The sequence below is a fragment of the Furipterus horrens genome, unplaced genomic scaffold, assembly GCF_987537825.1.
Source record: "Furipterus horrens unplaced genomic scaffold, mFurHor1.1.pri manual_scaffold_8, whole genome shotgun sequence".
Classification (NCBI taxonomy): domain Eukaryota; kingdom Metazoa; phylum Chordata; class Mammalia; order Chiroptera; family Furipteridae; genus Furipterus; species Furipterus horrens.
The window spans coordinates 77,434,856-77,449,412 of NW_028327178.1; the positions used below are offsets into that span (position 1 = coordinate 77,434,856).

General features: G+C 35.9%; 1 protein-coding gene across 7 annotated transcripts in view; it reads left to right on the forward strand.

Moving 5' to 3' along the window:
* Window positions 1-14,557, forward strand: part of TASP1 (taspase 1) — a 350,594-nt gene that overhangs the window by 71,892 nt on the left and 264,145 nt on the right. For all 7 annotated transcript variants that reach the window (XM_090285210.1, XM_090285208.1, XM_090285205.1 and 4 more), the window contains one exon: window positions 113-197. In XM_090285210.1, the coding sequence (XP_090141336.1) occupies window positions 113-197 (85 nt within the window). The remainder of the gene's footprint in view (window positions 1-112; window positions 198-14,557) is intronic.

A 14,557-nucleotide genomic window follows, 5' to 3' on the forward strand; every position in this document is an offset into this window, starting at 1 on the left:
AGAAGAGTTTTCCAAGATATTTAAAAGTTGTTTCATTGAAATTGCCACACAACTGACTAGGAAACTTGAAGACTTCTTTTTGATTCCATTTTCTGCCAATTTTATTTTATAGGAATCAAGAACCCAGTCTCAGTTGCAAACAGACTCTTGTGTGAAGGACAGAAGGGCAAGCTCTCAGCTGGCCGAATTCCTCCCTGGTAACCACTCTGTTCCGCCTGACTTTCCCGCATCTTTGGTTTGTTGCATGCATGTTTGAACGCTATTGTTTTCCTTCTTTTACTGTTTATTAGTGTATATGAATGTGACAGATTTCTGTATATTCAGTTTTTATTTTGTTTCTTAATGAATTGTTTTATTCTATTAATTTTGTTGAATTCTTTTAAGAAATTCTATATAGAGTATCATGTCATCTGCAAATAGTAACAGTTTTAATTCTTTTTTATTTAGATGCATTTATTTCTTTTTCTCCTCTGATTGCTGTGTCTAAATATTCTATTACTATTTAAAAAATTTTTGTTTTTCAATTATAGTTGTCCCATTTTTTCCCCCATAGCTCTCCCCTGACCTGCCCTCCCACACCCACTCCTACAGTCAGTCCCCACTTTGTTGTATATGTCCATGGGTCCTTTGTACTTTTTTCTTGACAAGACCCTTCCCCTTCTTTCCCCAGTTATTCCCCTCACCCCTCTTTCAGGTTGCTGCCATTTTGTTCCTTATTTCTGTATCTCTGGTTCTCTTCTGCCCGTTTGTTTATTTTGTTCATTATTTTCCAATTATGTGAGATTATGTAGTATTTGTCTTTCACCACCTGGCTTATTTCACTTAGCATAGTACTTTCCAGTTCCATCCTGAAACACCAGTTCAAAAGAACCTATGCATCCAATGTTCATAGCAGCATTATGTACAATAGCCAAGTGCTGGAAACAGCCTAAGTGCCTATCAGTAAATGAGTGGATCAAAAAATTGTGGTACATGAACACTATTTTTATCCACAGAAGGTTGATGCTGTGGTTATATATCAGCAGTAGCTTGCCTTGGAGTTGAAGACTCACTTGTTCTGCGTGCTCTTGGAACACTTTGTATACTTGATAGAACTCTGGATGGCACAGAATATTATGAATTAAAGCATAAAAGAGATCAGAGTTAATTTCTAGTTTTGTTGTTGATTAGAGGGATGTTTTTGCTATTACTAAGTACTCAACTGGGGTCTTTTTTATTATGAAACTTTAGAAGTATTTTGCACATACCAGTTTGGAGTCTAAACTAATTTTGAATCTTGAGGAGTTCTTAGAATAAAAATACTTCATTTTTCTCTTCTACAGAAATACATTGTGACACGAAGATTAGTAAGATCACATCTTTTCTCCAGCATTAACATAAATTTTCATTAAAAACACTTTAGACTTTTCAAATATTTATAGAAGTAGAGAGAACATTGTAAAGAGCCCTCATGAACCTGTCATTCAGCTCTAATAATGTTTTTGCTCTTCATCTATTTTATGCAGCTCCCTTTTTTTCTAGTGTTTTAAAGCAAATCCTTGATGTCCTATTTAACTCTCAAATAGTTTTATAAATTTGTCTGTTCATAAAACATAACCACCATCTTGTTAACATGCCTAACATTATTCACAAATATGCCTCAATACTGTCTCATACTCAGTATGCCTGACTGTGAAGGTTACATTAATGTTCTGTGTTAAAATTTATGACAACAGTACTGTAGGAATCACTTTATTTTACTTATAATTTGAAGTCACAGAAAATAAATTATATAGTTTTGAAAAATCTTGAAACATTTTACCTAAATAAAGGTATCTTTTTAATCATATACTTCTTATGTGTTTAATTGTGGTAGTAGAAGGATTGATTATAAAAAATTTTCAAAGAAATATTAATTTCTAATATTTTTTTCAATAAACCAAGGGTATGGAAAAGCAAATATGATTTACTGAGATAATTTCTAATATATGTTTAATTATTTCCACAGTGTTTAAGAAGTATAAAATACCAGTAAGGAAAAAATAACCCAAAATTTTAAAAATTGATAAAGGGTACATATAGACAATTTATAGAAAATATTGATGGAATATACATATATGAAAAGATGCCCAACCTTAAAATTAATCAAGGAATTGTGAATTAAAATGAAAGGGTATTTTCACTTTATTTAAAGTAGAAAAATGAACAAAGACTAACTATCCAGTATTGTTCAGGGTGTAAAAAAATAGGTTTTTGTTTTACTAGTGGTGGGATCATAAATTGATATAGTTCATTGAGAGACATTATCACATTATTTATTAATGTGAAAAATTAAAAATGCACATGCTGAGTGCTCCAGCAATTATATTTTAAGACAGAATTCCTTCACATGTACATAGGAAGGCTTGTATAGCAAAAGAAGGCTATGGCAACGTGCTTGTGGTGCATAAAACTGTACACAGCCTAAGTGTACATCAATGGCTAAGTAAACTTTTCTATTTGTATTATTAAATACACTACAGCATAAAAGAAAGATAGAAGCATACACACACACACACACACATATATATATATAACATGGCTTGTTCTCTGTGTTGTGGAGTAAAAAAAAAAGTTGCTGAATATGTTCAGTTTAACTCATGTTTACTTAAAAAATTACAAAATAATGTGATGAATGCCTATTTCCTACCACCCAGGTTAGGAAATAAAACATTACTGAAGGATATGAAGCTGACTAGATTGAACCCTTTCTAATGGCATCATTGTCTTCCCCACTGTCTGTGCTATATCCTCACCTTGACCCCATCTCTGCCCCTGCCCCTGCCCCTAGGTAACAGTTGCCCTGAATTGAAGTTTTTCTCATTCTCATATGTTCCTTCATAGTATTACATCACATATAACACTATAATTTTTTAAGGCTACTTTTATATGTACAAGAAGAGGTCTGGAAAGAAGGTTACCAGACTCACTGTGATTACCTTTGGGAAGGAGGAACGAGGGAACAAGATGAGGCAATTATCGAAGGGGACATGTGTAATATTTTTATATTTTACAAAGATAAAATATATGGGAAAAAACAATGGCCATTTTTCTGTTTAAGATAATATAATGTGATGCCACACTTGTCTGGAACTAGCTGATTGTCTCATGTACATAAGTTGTTTAGTTGTGCTCTTTGTTTTCAAATTGTTTGGACTATTTTAGGCATTCTGCATTTCCATATTAATTTTAGAATTAGCATATCAATTTCTATAAATAGCTGCTGGAATTTTGATTAAGATTACAATATATCCATTTACAAAGAATTTCTTTAACCTCTCTGGACAGTGTTTATTATAGTTTTCAGTGTACAGGTCTTGCACAGCTTTTATCAGATTTATATTCAAGTACTTTATTCGATGCTCTGATAAATTACATGTGTTAATTTCCACTTGTTTATTGCCAAAAAATAGAAAAAGGATTGATTTTTATTATAGTGATAATCTGTCCCAGGAATCTGCTAAATTTATTTGTTCTAGTGATACTGAACAAAGTGGGGTTCCTTCATGTGGTGCCTTGGTGTAAAACCCAACCATCAGTGTTGAGGAAAACAGGTCTTTATTTACAGTACATATTGTATTCCAACCTGGGGAGGGGGTGTGAGCACTCTTGCTCCACTCTGTTCTCCCACGACACCCAGCACTTCCCTTGCTCCCCAAAAGGCTATGAGCCAAAACCATGCCCAGAAGTTTCCCATCCCTTATCTGTCATCACTCTCCTTCAGGATCTGGGGTATGATATCATCAACCTCCTTGTAATAGTCCAGGAAAACATGCACGGTGTTGCACTGGATCATGGTGAAGTCCAGGTTTTAACAGTCTTTTTCTCATGGCCTGAGTTTCAAAAGTCCAAAAGTCCAGGTCTGCAAAGTGGAACACTTGGCGGCTTTGGAGTCAGCTAAAGTTGGCACAATCAAAACTGCATTGTGCCAGCTTTCTTACTAACCCAGGCTGCATGGCCGGCCCATTCCTATGAACAGTATAGCTGCTTCTTCCTTCTCCCAGGCTGCTTGTCTTTCCCTTGCTTAATGACTGCTGCTTTATTTTTAAATTCCTGACCATGGCCTGTGATGCAGTGGGTGTGGTAACTAGTTCTGACCATTAGCAGAACATTGCACAGGCCTCTCAACTCTTTTGTCATCATTCTATGGCCAAAGCCCCTCCCATCTCCTTGGCACCTTAGAAGGCCTTGGCCATTTGTAACTAAGACACTAGCTCTCAGCCATAGATATGCAAAGGCATCTCTTAGTAATATGGCTGTGCTGCACTGAGTCCCATCCCCCATTCCCCAAACTACGGGCTGTGGGGAATTTTTGGGGATGGACTTTTTCCACCCTGTAACACTAGTGGCACTTTTATAGATTCCATAAGATTTCCTACATGGATAGTCATGTCTTCTGGGACTCTAGTTTTATTTTTAAAATTCTAATCTGAATTCCTTTAGTTAATTTCATTTTCTTAATTACATTGGGTAGGACCTCCAGTGCAGTTTAAATGAGAAGTATGAGGGTGGACATTCTTGCCTTGTTCGTGATCTTAGAGAAGTAACATATGGTCTTTTACTGTTAAGTATGATGGTTGCTATACATTGGTCATAGATGCTTTTTTTTTTTTTAAGTGTATTTTATTGATTATGTTGTTACAGTAGTCCCAATTTTTTCCCCTTTGCTCCCCTCTTCCCAGTGTACCCCTTCCCTCCAGCAGTCCCACTCCCCTTAGTTCATGTCCATGGGTTGTGCATATAAGTTCTTTGGCTTCACCCTTTCCTATGTTATTCTTAATTTCCCCCAGTCTATTTTGTACCAACCAATTATGCTCTTAATCCCTGCACCATTTCCCCATTTTTCCCCCTTCCCCCTCCAGCTGATAACCTTCCAAGTGATCCCCATACCTATGATTCTGTTCCAGTTCTGGTTTGCTTAGTTGGATTTTGTTTTTATATTTTAGATTCAGTTGTTGATTGTTGTGAGTTTGTGGTCATTTTAATGTTCATAATTTTGATTTTTTTTTTCTTAAGTCCCTTTGACATTTCATATAATAATGGCTTGGTGATGATGAGCTCCTTTAGCTTTACCTGATCTGGGAAGCACTTTATCTTCCCTTCCATTCCAATGATAGCTTTGCTGGATAGAGTAATCTTGGTTGTAAGTCCTTGCTTTTCATCATCGTGAATACTTCTTGCCAGTCCCTTCTTGTGTGCAAAGTTTCTTTTGAGAAATCAGCTGACAGTCTTATAGGCATCCCTTTTTAGGTAAAACTCTGCTTTTCTCTTGCTGCTTTTAAGATTCTCTCTTTATATTGAACCTTCGGCATTTTAATTATGATGTGTCTTGGTGTGGTCCTCCTTGGGTATACATAACTTGTTTGGGACTATCTGTGCTTCCTGGACTTGTATATCTATTTCCTTCACCAAATTTGGAGAGTTTTCCTTCATTATTTTCTCATATAAGTTTTCAGTTTCTTGTTCTTCTTCATCTCCTTCTCGCAACCTATGGTTCAGATGTTGGCACATATAAAGTTGTCCCAGAGGTTCCTAAGCTTCTCCTCATTTTTTTCAATTCTTGTTTCCTCATTCTGTAGTGGTTGGCTGTTCATGTTTTCCTTATGTTACATATCATTAATTAGAACCCTGGTTTCCTTCCCTTCACCATTGGTTTTGTGTGGCTTTTCCTTCATTTCATTTAGCATAGCCTTTACTTCTTTCCTTATGTGTTTGCTGTACTTAAGTATATCTGTCAAGTCTGTGAGCATCTTTATCACCAGTATTTTGAACTCTGCATCTGTTAGCTTGGCTGTCCCCTCGTTTGTTAGGTTGGCTATCTCCTTGTTGGTGAGTTCTCCCACTGGAACCTTGATCCGTTCCCTCTTTTGGGCCATACTTCCCTGTCTCCTCATCTTGACAGGCTCCTGTGTTTGTTTCCCTCTGAATCCTAGGCAGAGCTGTCGCTCCTGTTATGTTGTAAGGGGCGGAGCCATAGGTATTTGTCAATAGAGGGCAACCGGTTTCACCATTTTGTGGTGCTGTGTGGGAGGGAGGGGTCCAAGAGGGAACAATGCTGCCTGCTCAGCACTCGCCCCTTTTCCAGGCACTTCTTCCACTTCTATATGGGACTGGCCCCTCTCTAGCTGTTGCCCTGCCTGTTGTTCCCAGAGTGGGTGGGTCTGCGGACGTTCTAGGACTGTGGAGACCCTTTAAACAAGTGGACTCTGCTGTGAGACTGGCAGTTTCTTCCTCCTCCCCAATCCCCACTGGTTTGCATACTCAAAAGCTACGAGGCTTTATTCTCCCCAGCAGTGGGACCGTGAGCTGTACGTCTGGTCTGGTTCTGGGAATGCTCCCCAGGTGTTCCTCCCGACTTTTTAAATGTGTGACTGCACTTTCTGCTGGCCTGCCACTGCCGCTGCTGCTGCTGCCGCCACCACACAGCATCCTCGCATCCTCTCTGCCCAGCTCCGCCCCTCGTACCTGTCTGGATGAGTATTTCTTCTTTATATCTTTGTTGGACTTCCATACAGCTTGGTTTTCTGGGACTTCTGGTTGTCTCTAGTTTTGAGGTAGTTGTATTCCTTCTTAGTTGTAGAGGGAGATGGAGCGTGCCTGTCTAGGCCTCCATCTTGGCCGGAAGTCTAGATGCTCTTCTTTATGTTGAGGAAGTCCCCTTCTTTGCATAGTGTGTAGAGAGTTTTTAATAGGAGGGGGTGTTGTACTTTTTCACATGCTTTTCTGCATTTATTGAGATTATTTTATAATTTTCTTACTTCGTTCGTTAATATAATGAGTGGTTGATTTTTAGCTGTTTATGCAGCTATTGCATTCCTGGGATAAATTCTACTTAATCATACTGTATTATCTCCTTACTATATTGTTGGATCCAATTTGCTAATAATTTATAAAGGATTTTTGCATCCACGTTCATGAGAGCTATTGGCCTTTTTGCTTTTTGGATATATAGGAATATATATGTCATCAGATTTGGGAAACCTTTGTCTATTATTTCTTCAGATTTTTTTGCTGATCTCCTCTTTTCCTCTATCCTTTAGGACTCCAATTATACATCTACTTCATCTCTTGTACCAATAGTAGTCCTACACATCACTGAATATTTGTTTACTCTTTCCATTCATTTTTTTCTTTGTTGCTTTTTGAATAGCTTCCATGGCTGTTCTCAAATTCAGTAATTATTTTTCTGCAATATCTGGTCACCTGTTAATCTCATACAATTTATTTTTCATTTCTGACATTGTAGTTTTTTATTTTCCAGAAGTTGATTTTCATTAAAAAGAATATCTTTCATATATCTACTTAACATATTTAGTCTTTCCTGTAGCTTCTGAATATATGAATAGAGTTATAATTCCTAGTATCTTTGATACTAATTCCATCATCTTTGCCCCTTCTAGGTTGCTTTCAATGGAATGATTTCTCTTCTTATAGATTACATTTTCCTGCCTCTTTTCATGCTTGGTAATTTTTTATTGGATTCCAGACAGTGTGAGTTCTACCTTATTTGGTGCTGGATATTTTTGTATTTTAATAAATATTCTTGAGTTTTATTCTAGGATGTGGTTGACTTATTGAGTGGCAGTTTCATCTTTTCAGGTCTTGCTTTATACTTATTTACATGTGACTGGGGAAGCAGTTAGCCTTGAGTTAATTTTGTTTTGCTATCCGGGCCAAACCAGTCTAAGTACTATAACAGATGCACCTAGAATGAGGTTTTTTACTTTGATTGGTGGGAACAGGAGCTGTTTCTGGCTTTGTGTGAACTTGGGGATTGTTTCCTTTAAAACTTTCACATTATTCTTTCCAAGGCTTTGGGTAATTTCCTTTTACATATACAGTGATCTCTACTCAGCTGCAGACTAGAGGGGGACTCTGCAGATCTCCAGAGCCCCTCCTTTGTGCAGCTCTCTCATCTCTGGTACTCTGCCCTCTGTACTCTGGCTACCTTGACATCTTTGAATGCCCTCCACAGAGACACTGCTGGACTCTTGCTGTGACCTGGAAACTCCAGGCAAAAAGTCGGGGCAGTCAAAGAGTTTACCTTGTTTGTTTCCTTTCTTTCAAGGGTCATTGTACTATGTTGCAAAGTGTCTAATGTTTAAAAACTTGTTTTCTATATTTTGTCTTATTTTTTTTTCATGGGTTCAGGCAAGAGTGTAAATTTGTTTTCTTTTACTTCCATCTTGTCCAGAAGCAGAACTCTTTCCCCCCAAATTCACTGTATCCTGCAGCAGTTTTTTTAAAAAGTCCAGTTCCCTGAGTATCCTAGTTATTCTTTCTTTAAAAATAGTATTTAATCTATTGTAGTTCATAAATTTAGTCATATACTACTTTTGTTTTTTATCAATGTGAAAAGAAAACTTGGAGCCTAAAGATTGAAAGAAATATAAGATACCTATCAACTAATCAGAAGGTAGATTTAGTTGGATTTCCATTCAAACCAAGCAGTTTAAAAAACAAATAAAAATAATAAATTTTCATAAGACAGGGAAATGTGATCATCAGTTGACTATATTTTGAATCTAAGGATTTATTGTTCAAATTTTTTAAGTATCACTTGGTTGTGTTGTAGTTATGTTTTTTAAAAGTCCTTTTTTGAGATACATGCAAATATTTATATTTGAAATTCTGTGATATCTGGGATTTGTTTCAAAACAGTTTTGAGAATATAAATGAATGAAATTAGCAATGTATTAATAATTGATGAAATAAGTTGATGATTCATTTGGTTCATTACGCCATTCTCTGTATTGTATATGTTTGAAAATCTCTAATAAAAAATATAAGAATTAAATTATTATTTTAAATTTGGTTGTTATATGTTATTTCCAAATACAGCAAGTTCTCCTTTATTTGTACTTTGTGTCTGTAAGCTTTACTTAATCAACAGCCACTGGTTTGTCTTGCCTCAATTTTGTATCCTTATGATGAACAAAGAAATGATAGGTTAAATAGATGGAAATCAGTTTTTAAGTACAAAGAAGCAGTTATCATTTTCCCGTGTATCTTTCTTATCTCATAAAGAATTTGATTATCAAGATCCCTGAGCATTCTTGAGAACTTTCTGAATCACTAGATTACATACTTTTAGACTGACTATGGAGTCTTGTTTCTTTGAAAATATGTGGTTTTCATCCATAGATTGTAATTCCTGTCACTGTATTTGCCCCGATGGCTCTTCTGGGGAACCTTTGGCTGTGTTAGTGCTTGCAGCAGTGCCTAGAGTTCAGCTTTTTGGAGATGTTCATCATCCCACCTCAGGTCTGGTCTCCCTAGAGTGTTGTTACTTTTTGTTTTATATCACTTTAGGCTTGATTTTATGTAAACTAAGGTGTGTGTGTCAGAAGGAAAATATTGTCCTTTAGGGAATTTTGACACCCTAGTTTATTTTTTAATATCTTGTCAATGTTTATTGAATGCTTAGTGTGCTTTAGACACTATTCTAAATGCTTGGGATATATTCAATATCAATGGAAACACAAAGATTCTCACTCTTATGAAGCTTATAGTTTATTTAGGGAAGACAAACAAAAAATACAATATGTAAATTATAAAGTGTATAGTATGTTAGAAGGTGGTAAAATGTGGAAAAAGAATGACAGGGTTTGGGAATACTGGGTAAAGGAGTACAACGTGTTGGGTACAGTTTTAAATAGGTCTTGTCAACCACAGATACTGGGGTGGATGAGGGAATTCAGCCTTTGGGAGAGCATGATAGAGAGTACAGTCAGGATAAAGGCCCTGAGATGGGAGACCCCATAACCTGTCTGAGTTTTTACAAGAGACTGGAGTAGAATTAGCAAAGGAGTAACAGGAATAAGAGATGAGGTGAAGGGCAGAAAGGATGAGATCATTTGGGAGAGTTTGTGAAAACTCCCAATTTTTTGTCCTAGAATGATATCTATTTATTTATTTTAAAATTTTTATTGTATTTTTCCATTACTGTTTAGTCCTCTTATACTACCCCCCACACACAATTACTCCATTGTTGTCTGTGTCCATGAGTCCTTTTCCTTTTTTGTTGAAGCTTTCCATCCCTTAACCTCTCCCCTCCTTTAGCTGTCATCCTGCTGTCTATGAGTCAATCTCTGTTTTGCTTAGGTCAGTTAGTTCATTAGATTCCACATATGAGTGAAATCATATGGTTTTTGTCTTTCTCGGACTCACTATTTCACTTAGCCTAATGTTCTCAAGGTCTCTCCACACTATTGCAAATAGTAAGATTTTCTTTTTTTATGGCCGAGCAGTATTCCATTGTGTGGATATCTCATAGTTGTTTTGTCCGCTCATCTACTGATAGACACTTGGGCTGCTTCCATATCTTGGCGATTGTGAATAATGCTGCAACGAACATAGGGGTGCATATACTTTTGGATTAGTGTTTTGGGTTCCTTCACATATATTCCCAGAAGTGGGATTGCTGGGACAAAAGGCAGATCCATTTTTAATTTTCTGAGGTATTGCCATACTGCTTTCCACAGTGGTAATGTTAATCTGCATCCCCCCCAACAGTACAAAAGGGTTCCCCTTTCTTCACATTCTCACCAGCGCTTGTTCTTTGCTGATTTATTGATGATGACCATTCTGACAGGTGTGAGATGATTTCTTATTGTGGTTTTAATTTGCATTTCTCTGATGATTAGTGATGTTAAACATATTTTCATATGTTTATTGGCCATCTATTATGTCCTTTTCAGAGAAGTGTCTATTCTGGTCCTTTGCCCATTTTTTAATAGGGTGGTTTGAGTTCTGTAAGTTCTTTATAAATTTTGGATATTAACCCCTTATCAGCTGTATTGATGAATATGTTCTCCCATTCTCTGTGTTGTCTTTTTATTTTGTTGATGATTTCCTTTGCTGTGCAAAAATGTTTTAGTTTGATCTAGTCCCATTTATTTTTTCTTTTGTTTCCCTTGCCTGGGGACATATATATGATAAAATATTGTTATGAGCAGTGTCCAAGATTTTGCTGCCTATGTTTTCTTCTACAAATTTTATGGTTTTGGGTTTAACATTTAAAATTTTAATCCATTTTGAATTTATTCTTGTGTGTGATGTAAGAAGGTAGTCTAGTTTCCTTTCTCTGCATATTATCTATCCATTTTTTCCAACACCATTTATTGAATAAACTGTCTTTAGCCCATTGTATGTGCTTGCTTCCTCTGCTGAATATTAATTGACTATAAAGGTGTGAGTTTATTTCTGGGTTCTCTATTCTGTTCCATTGATCCATGTGTGTGTTTTTATGCCAATGCCATGCTGTTTTGATTACTATGGCCTTATAGTATAGTTTGATATTAGGTAGCATGATTCCTCCAACTTTTTTCTTCTTTCTCAGGATTGCTGTTGCTATGTAGGGTGTTCTGTGGTTCCATATAAAATTTTGAAATATTCTTGTTCTGTGAAATATGTCATTGGAATCTTGATAGGAATTGCGTAAAATCTATAGATTGCTTTGGGTAGTATGGAAATTTTAATGATGTTAATTCTTCCTATTAATGAACATGTTTTATGTTTCCATTTATTTTTATCTTCTTCAATTTCTCTTCAGTGTCTTAAAATTTTTTGAGTACAGGTCTTTTACAGCCATGTTTAGGTTTATTCCAAGGTATTTTATTCTTTTTGAAGGAATCATAAATGGGATTGTTTTCTTAATTTTCCTTTCTGATAGTTCATTATTGACATAAAAATGCAACTGATATTAATTTTGTATTCTGCTACTTTACTGAGCTTACCAGTTCTAGTGGTTACTGGTTAGAATCTTTTTTTTTTTTTTGTAAAGATTTTATAAAGAGGGGAAGAAAGGGAAAAAGAGGGAGAGAAACATCAATGTGTGGTTGCCTCTTGCATGCCCCAACTGAGGACCTGGCCTGCAACCCTGGCTTGTGCTCTGACTGTGAATTGAACCAGCAACCCTTTGGTTTACAGGCCAGTGCTCACTCCACTGAGCCACACCAGCCAGGGCTCTTGTTGGAATCTTAAGGGTTCTCTGTGTACAGCATCATGTCATCTCAAACAATGACAGTTTTACTTCTTCTTTTCTAGTTTGGATGCCTTTTATTTCTTCTTCTTGTCTGATTGCTGTGGCTAGGACTTCCAATACCATGTTGAATAAGAGATGTGAAAGTGCACAACACTGTCTTGTTCAGATCTTAAGGGGAGTGCTTGTAGTTTTTGCCTACTGAGTATAATGCTGGCAGTGGGTTTCTCATATATGGCCGTTATTGTGTTTAGGTATGTTCTCTTTATTCCCATTTAGCTGAGAGATTTTATCATAAATGGCTGCTGGATTATATCAGATGCTTTTTCTGCATCTATTGATATGATCATGTGGCTTTTATCTTTCATTTTGTTCATGTAATGTATCACATTTATTGATTTGTGACTGTTGTACCAACTTGTATCCCCAGAATAAATCCCACTTGATCATGGTGAATGATCTTTTTGATGTATTGCTGTATTCAGTTTGCAAGTTTTTTTGAGGATTTTAGCATCTGTGTTCATTAGGGATATTGGCCAATAGTTTTCTTTCTTCATAGTGTCTTTATTTGGTTTTGGAATTAGGATAATTCTGATTTCATAAAATGAGCTTGGAATTTCTCCCACTTCTTGAAATTTTTGAAATAGTTGAGAAGGAGCAGTGCTAGTTTTTCTCAGAACATTTGGTGGTAGAATTTACCTGTGAAGTCACCTAGTCAATTGCTTTAGTTTGTTGGGATATTTTTGATTACTGCTTCAATTTCACTAGGTGTAATCTGTCCATTCAGATTCTCTGATTCTTCCTGATTGAGTTTGGAAGATTGTATGTTTCTAGGAACTTATACATTTTGTCCAATATTTTGTATTTCTTTGATGTCAGTTTTTACTTCTCCTCTTCATTTTTGATTTTATTTATTTGGGTCTTCTTTCTTTTTTATTTTCTTGATGATTCACGTTAAAGGTTTGTCAATCTTGTTTGTCTTTTCAAGGAACCAGCTCTTGGATTCATTGATATTTTGTCTTGATTTTTAAGACTCTAGTTTGTTTACTTTGGCTCTGATCTTTATTATTTCTTTCCTTCTCACTTTGGGCTTTGTTTGTTGTTATTTTCAGTTTCCTTTAAGTGTAAAGTTAGATTGTTTATTTAAACTTTTTCTTCTTTCTTTTTTAAAATACATTTTATATTGTATTATTTTTCGCTTGTTCCTTGAGATATGCCTCTAATGCTATGAATTTCCATCTAAGGACTGCTTTCCCTGTGCCCCACAGATTTTGGGTCATTGTGGTTTTTTTCATTTGTTTCAGGCTATCTTTTAATTTCTTCCTGATCTCATTGTTGACCCATTCATTGTTCAATAACATGTTATTTTGCTTCCATGCTTGATATGATTTCAATCTTCTTAAATTTATTGAGACTTGTTTTGTGTCCTAACATGTGGTTTATCCTAGAAAGTATTCCATGTGCACTCGAAAAGAATGTGTATTCTGCTTTTTGGTGTGAAATGCTCTGAAGGTATCAATTAAATTCATTTGATTCTAGAGTATCATTTAAGGCCACTTTCTCCTTGTTGATTTTCTGTCAGGAATTCTATCCACTGAAGTCCATGGTGTATTAAAATACCCTACTATGACTACTTCAGTCTCTCCCTTTATGTTCATCAAGATTTCCTTTACATATTTAGGTGCGCCTATGTTCGGTGTATAAAAATTTACTAGGTTTATATCCTCTTGTTGGATTGTTCCCTTTATCATTATATAGTGTTCTTCTTTATTTCTTACTATAGATTTGGTTAAAGTCTACTTTGTGGGATGTAAGTATTGCTGCCCCAGCTTTTTTTTCTTTTCAATTGTGTGAAATATCCTTTTACATCCCTTTATTTTTGGTGTGTGTATATCTTTTGTTCTGAGCTGAGCCTCTTGGAGACAGCATATATATGTTTCTTATCCATTCAGCTACCCTGTGGCTTTTGCTTGGAGCATTTAAGCTGTTTACATTTAAAGTGATTATTGGTAGATACATATTTATTGCCATTTCATTTTTAACTATTGCGCTTTAAAAAATTTTTCTTCTCTTCTCCCTTCTCCTCCTAAAGCAAGCTCTTTAACATTTCTTTCAGTAGTAGTTTGGTGGTAACAAAGTCCTTCAGTTTTTTCTTGTCTGGGAAACTCCATTTCTCCAATTTTAAATGATTACCTTCATGGGTAAAGGAGCCTTGGTTGTAAGTCCTAGGATTTCATCACCTTGACTTTTTCATGCCAGTCCCTTCTGGCCTGAAATGTTGTTGTTGAGAAATCAGATGACAGCCTAATTGGAGCTCCCTTGTAGATAATTAACTGATTTTCTCTTGCAACTTTTAAGATTCTCTCGTTATCTTTAAGTTTTGCCATTTTAATTATGATGTGTCTTTGTGTGGGCCTCTTTGGGTCCATCTTGTTTGGAACTCTGCACTTCCTGGACTTGTGTGTCTCTTCACCAGGTTAGAGAAGTTTTCAGTCATTATTCTTAAAATAGGTTCTCAATCTGTTGCTCACTCTGTTCTCCTGGTAGTCCCATGAT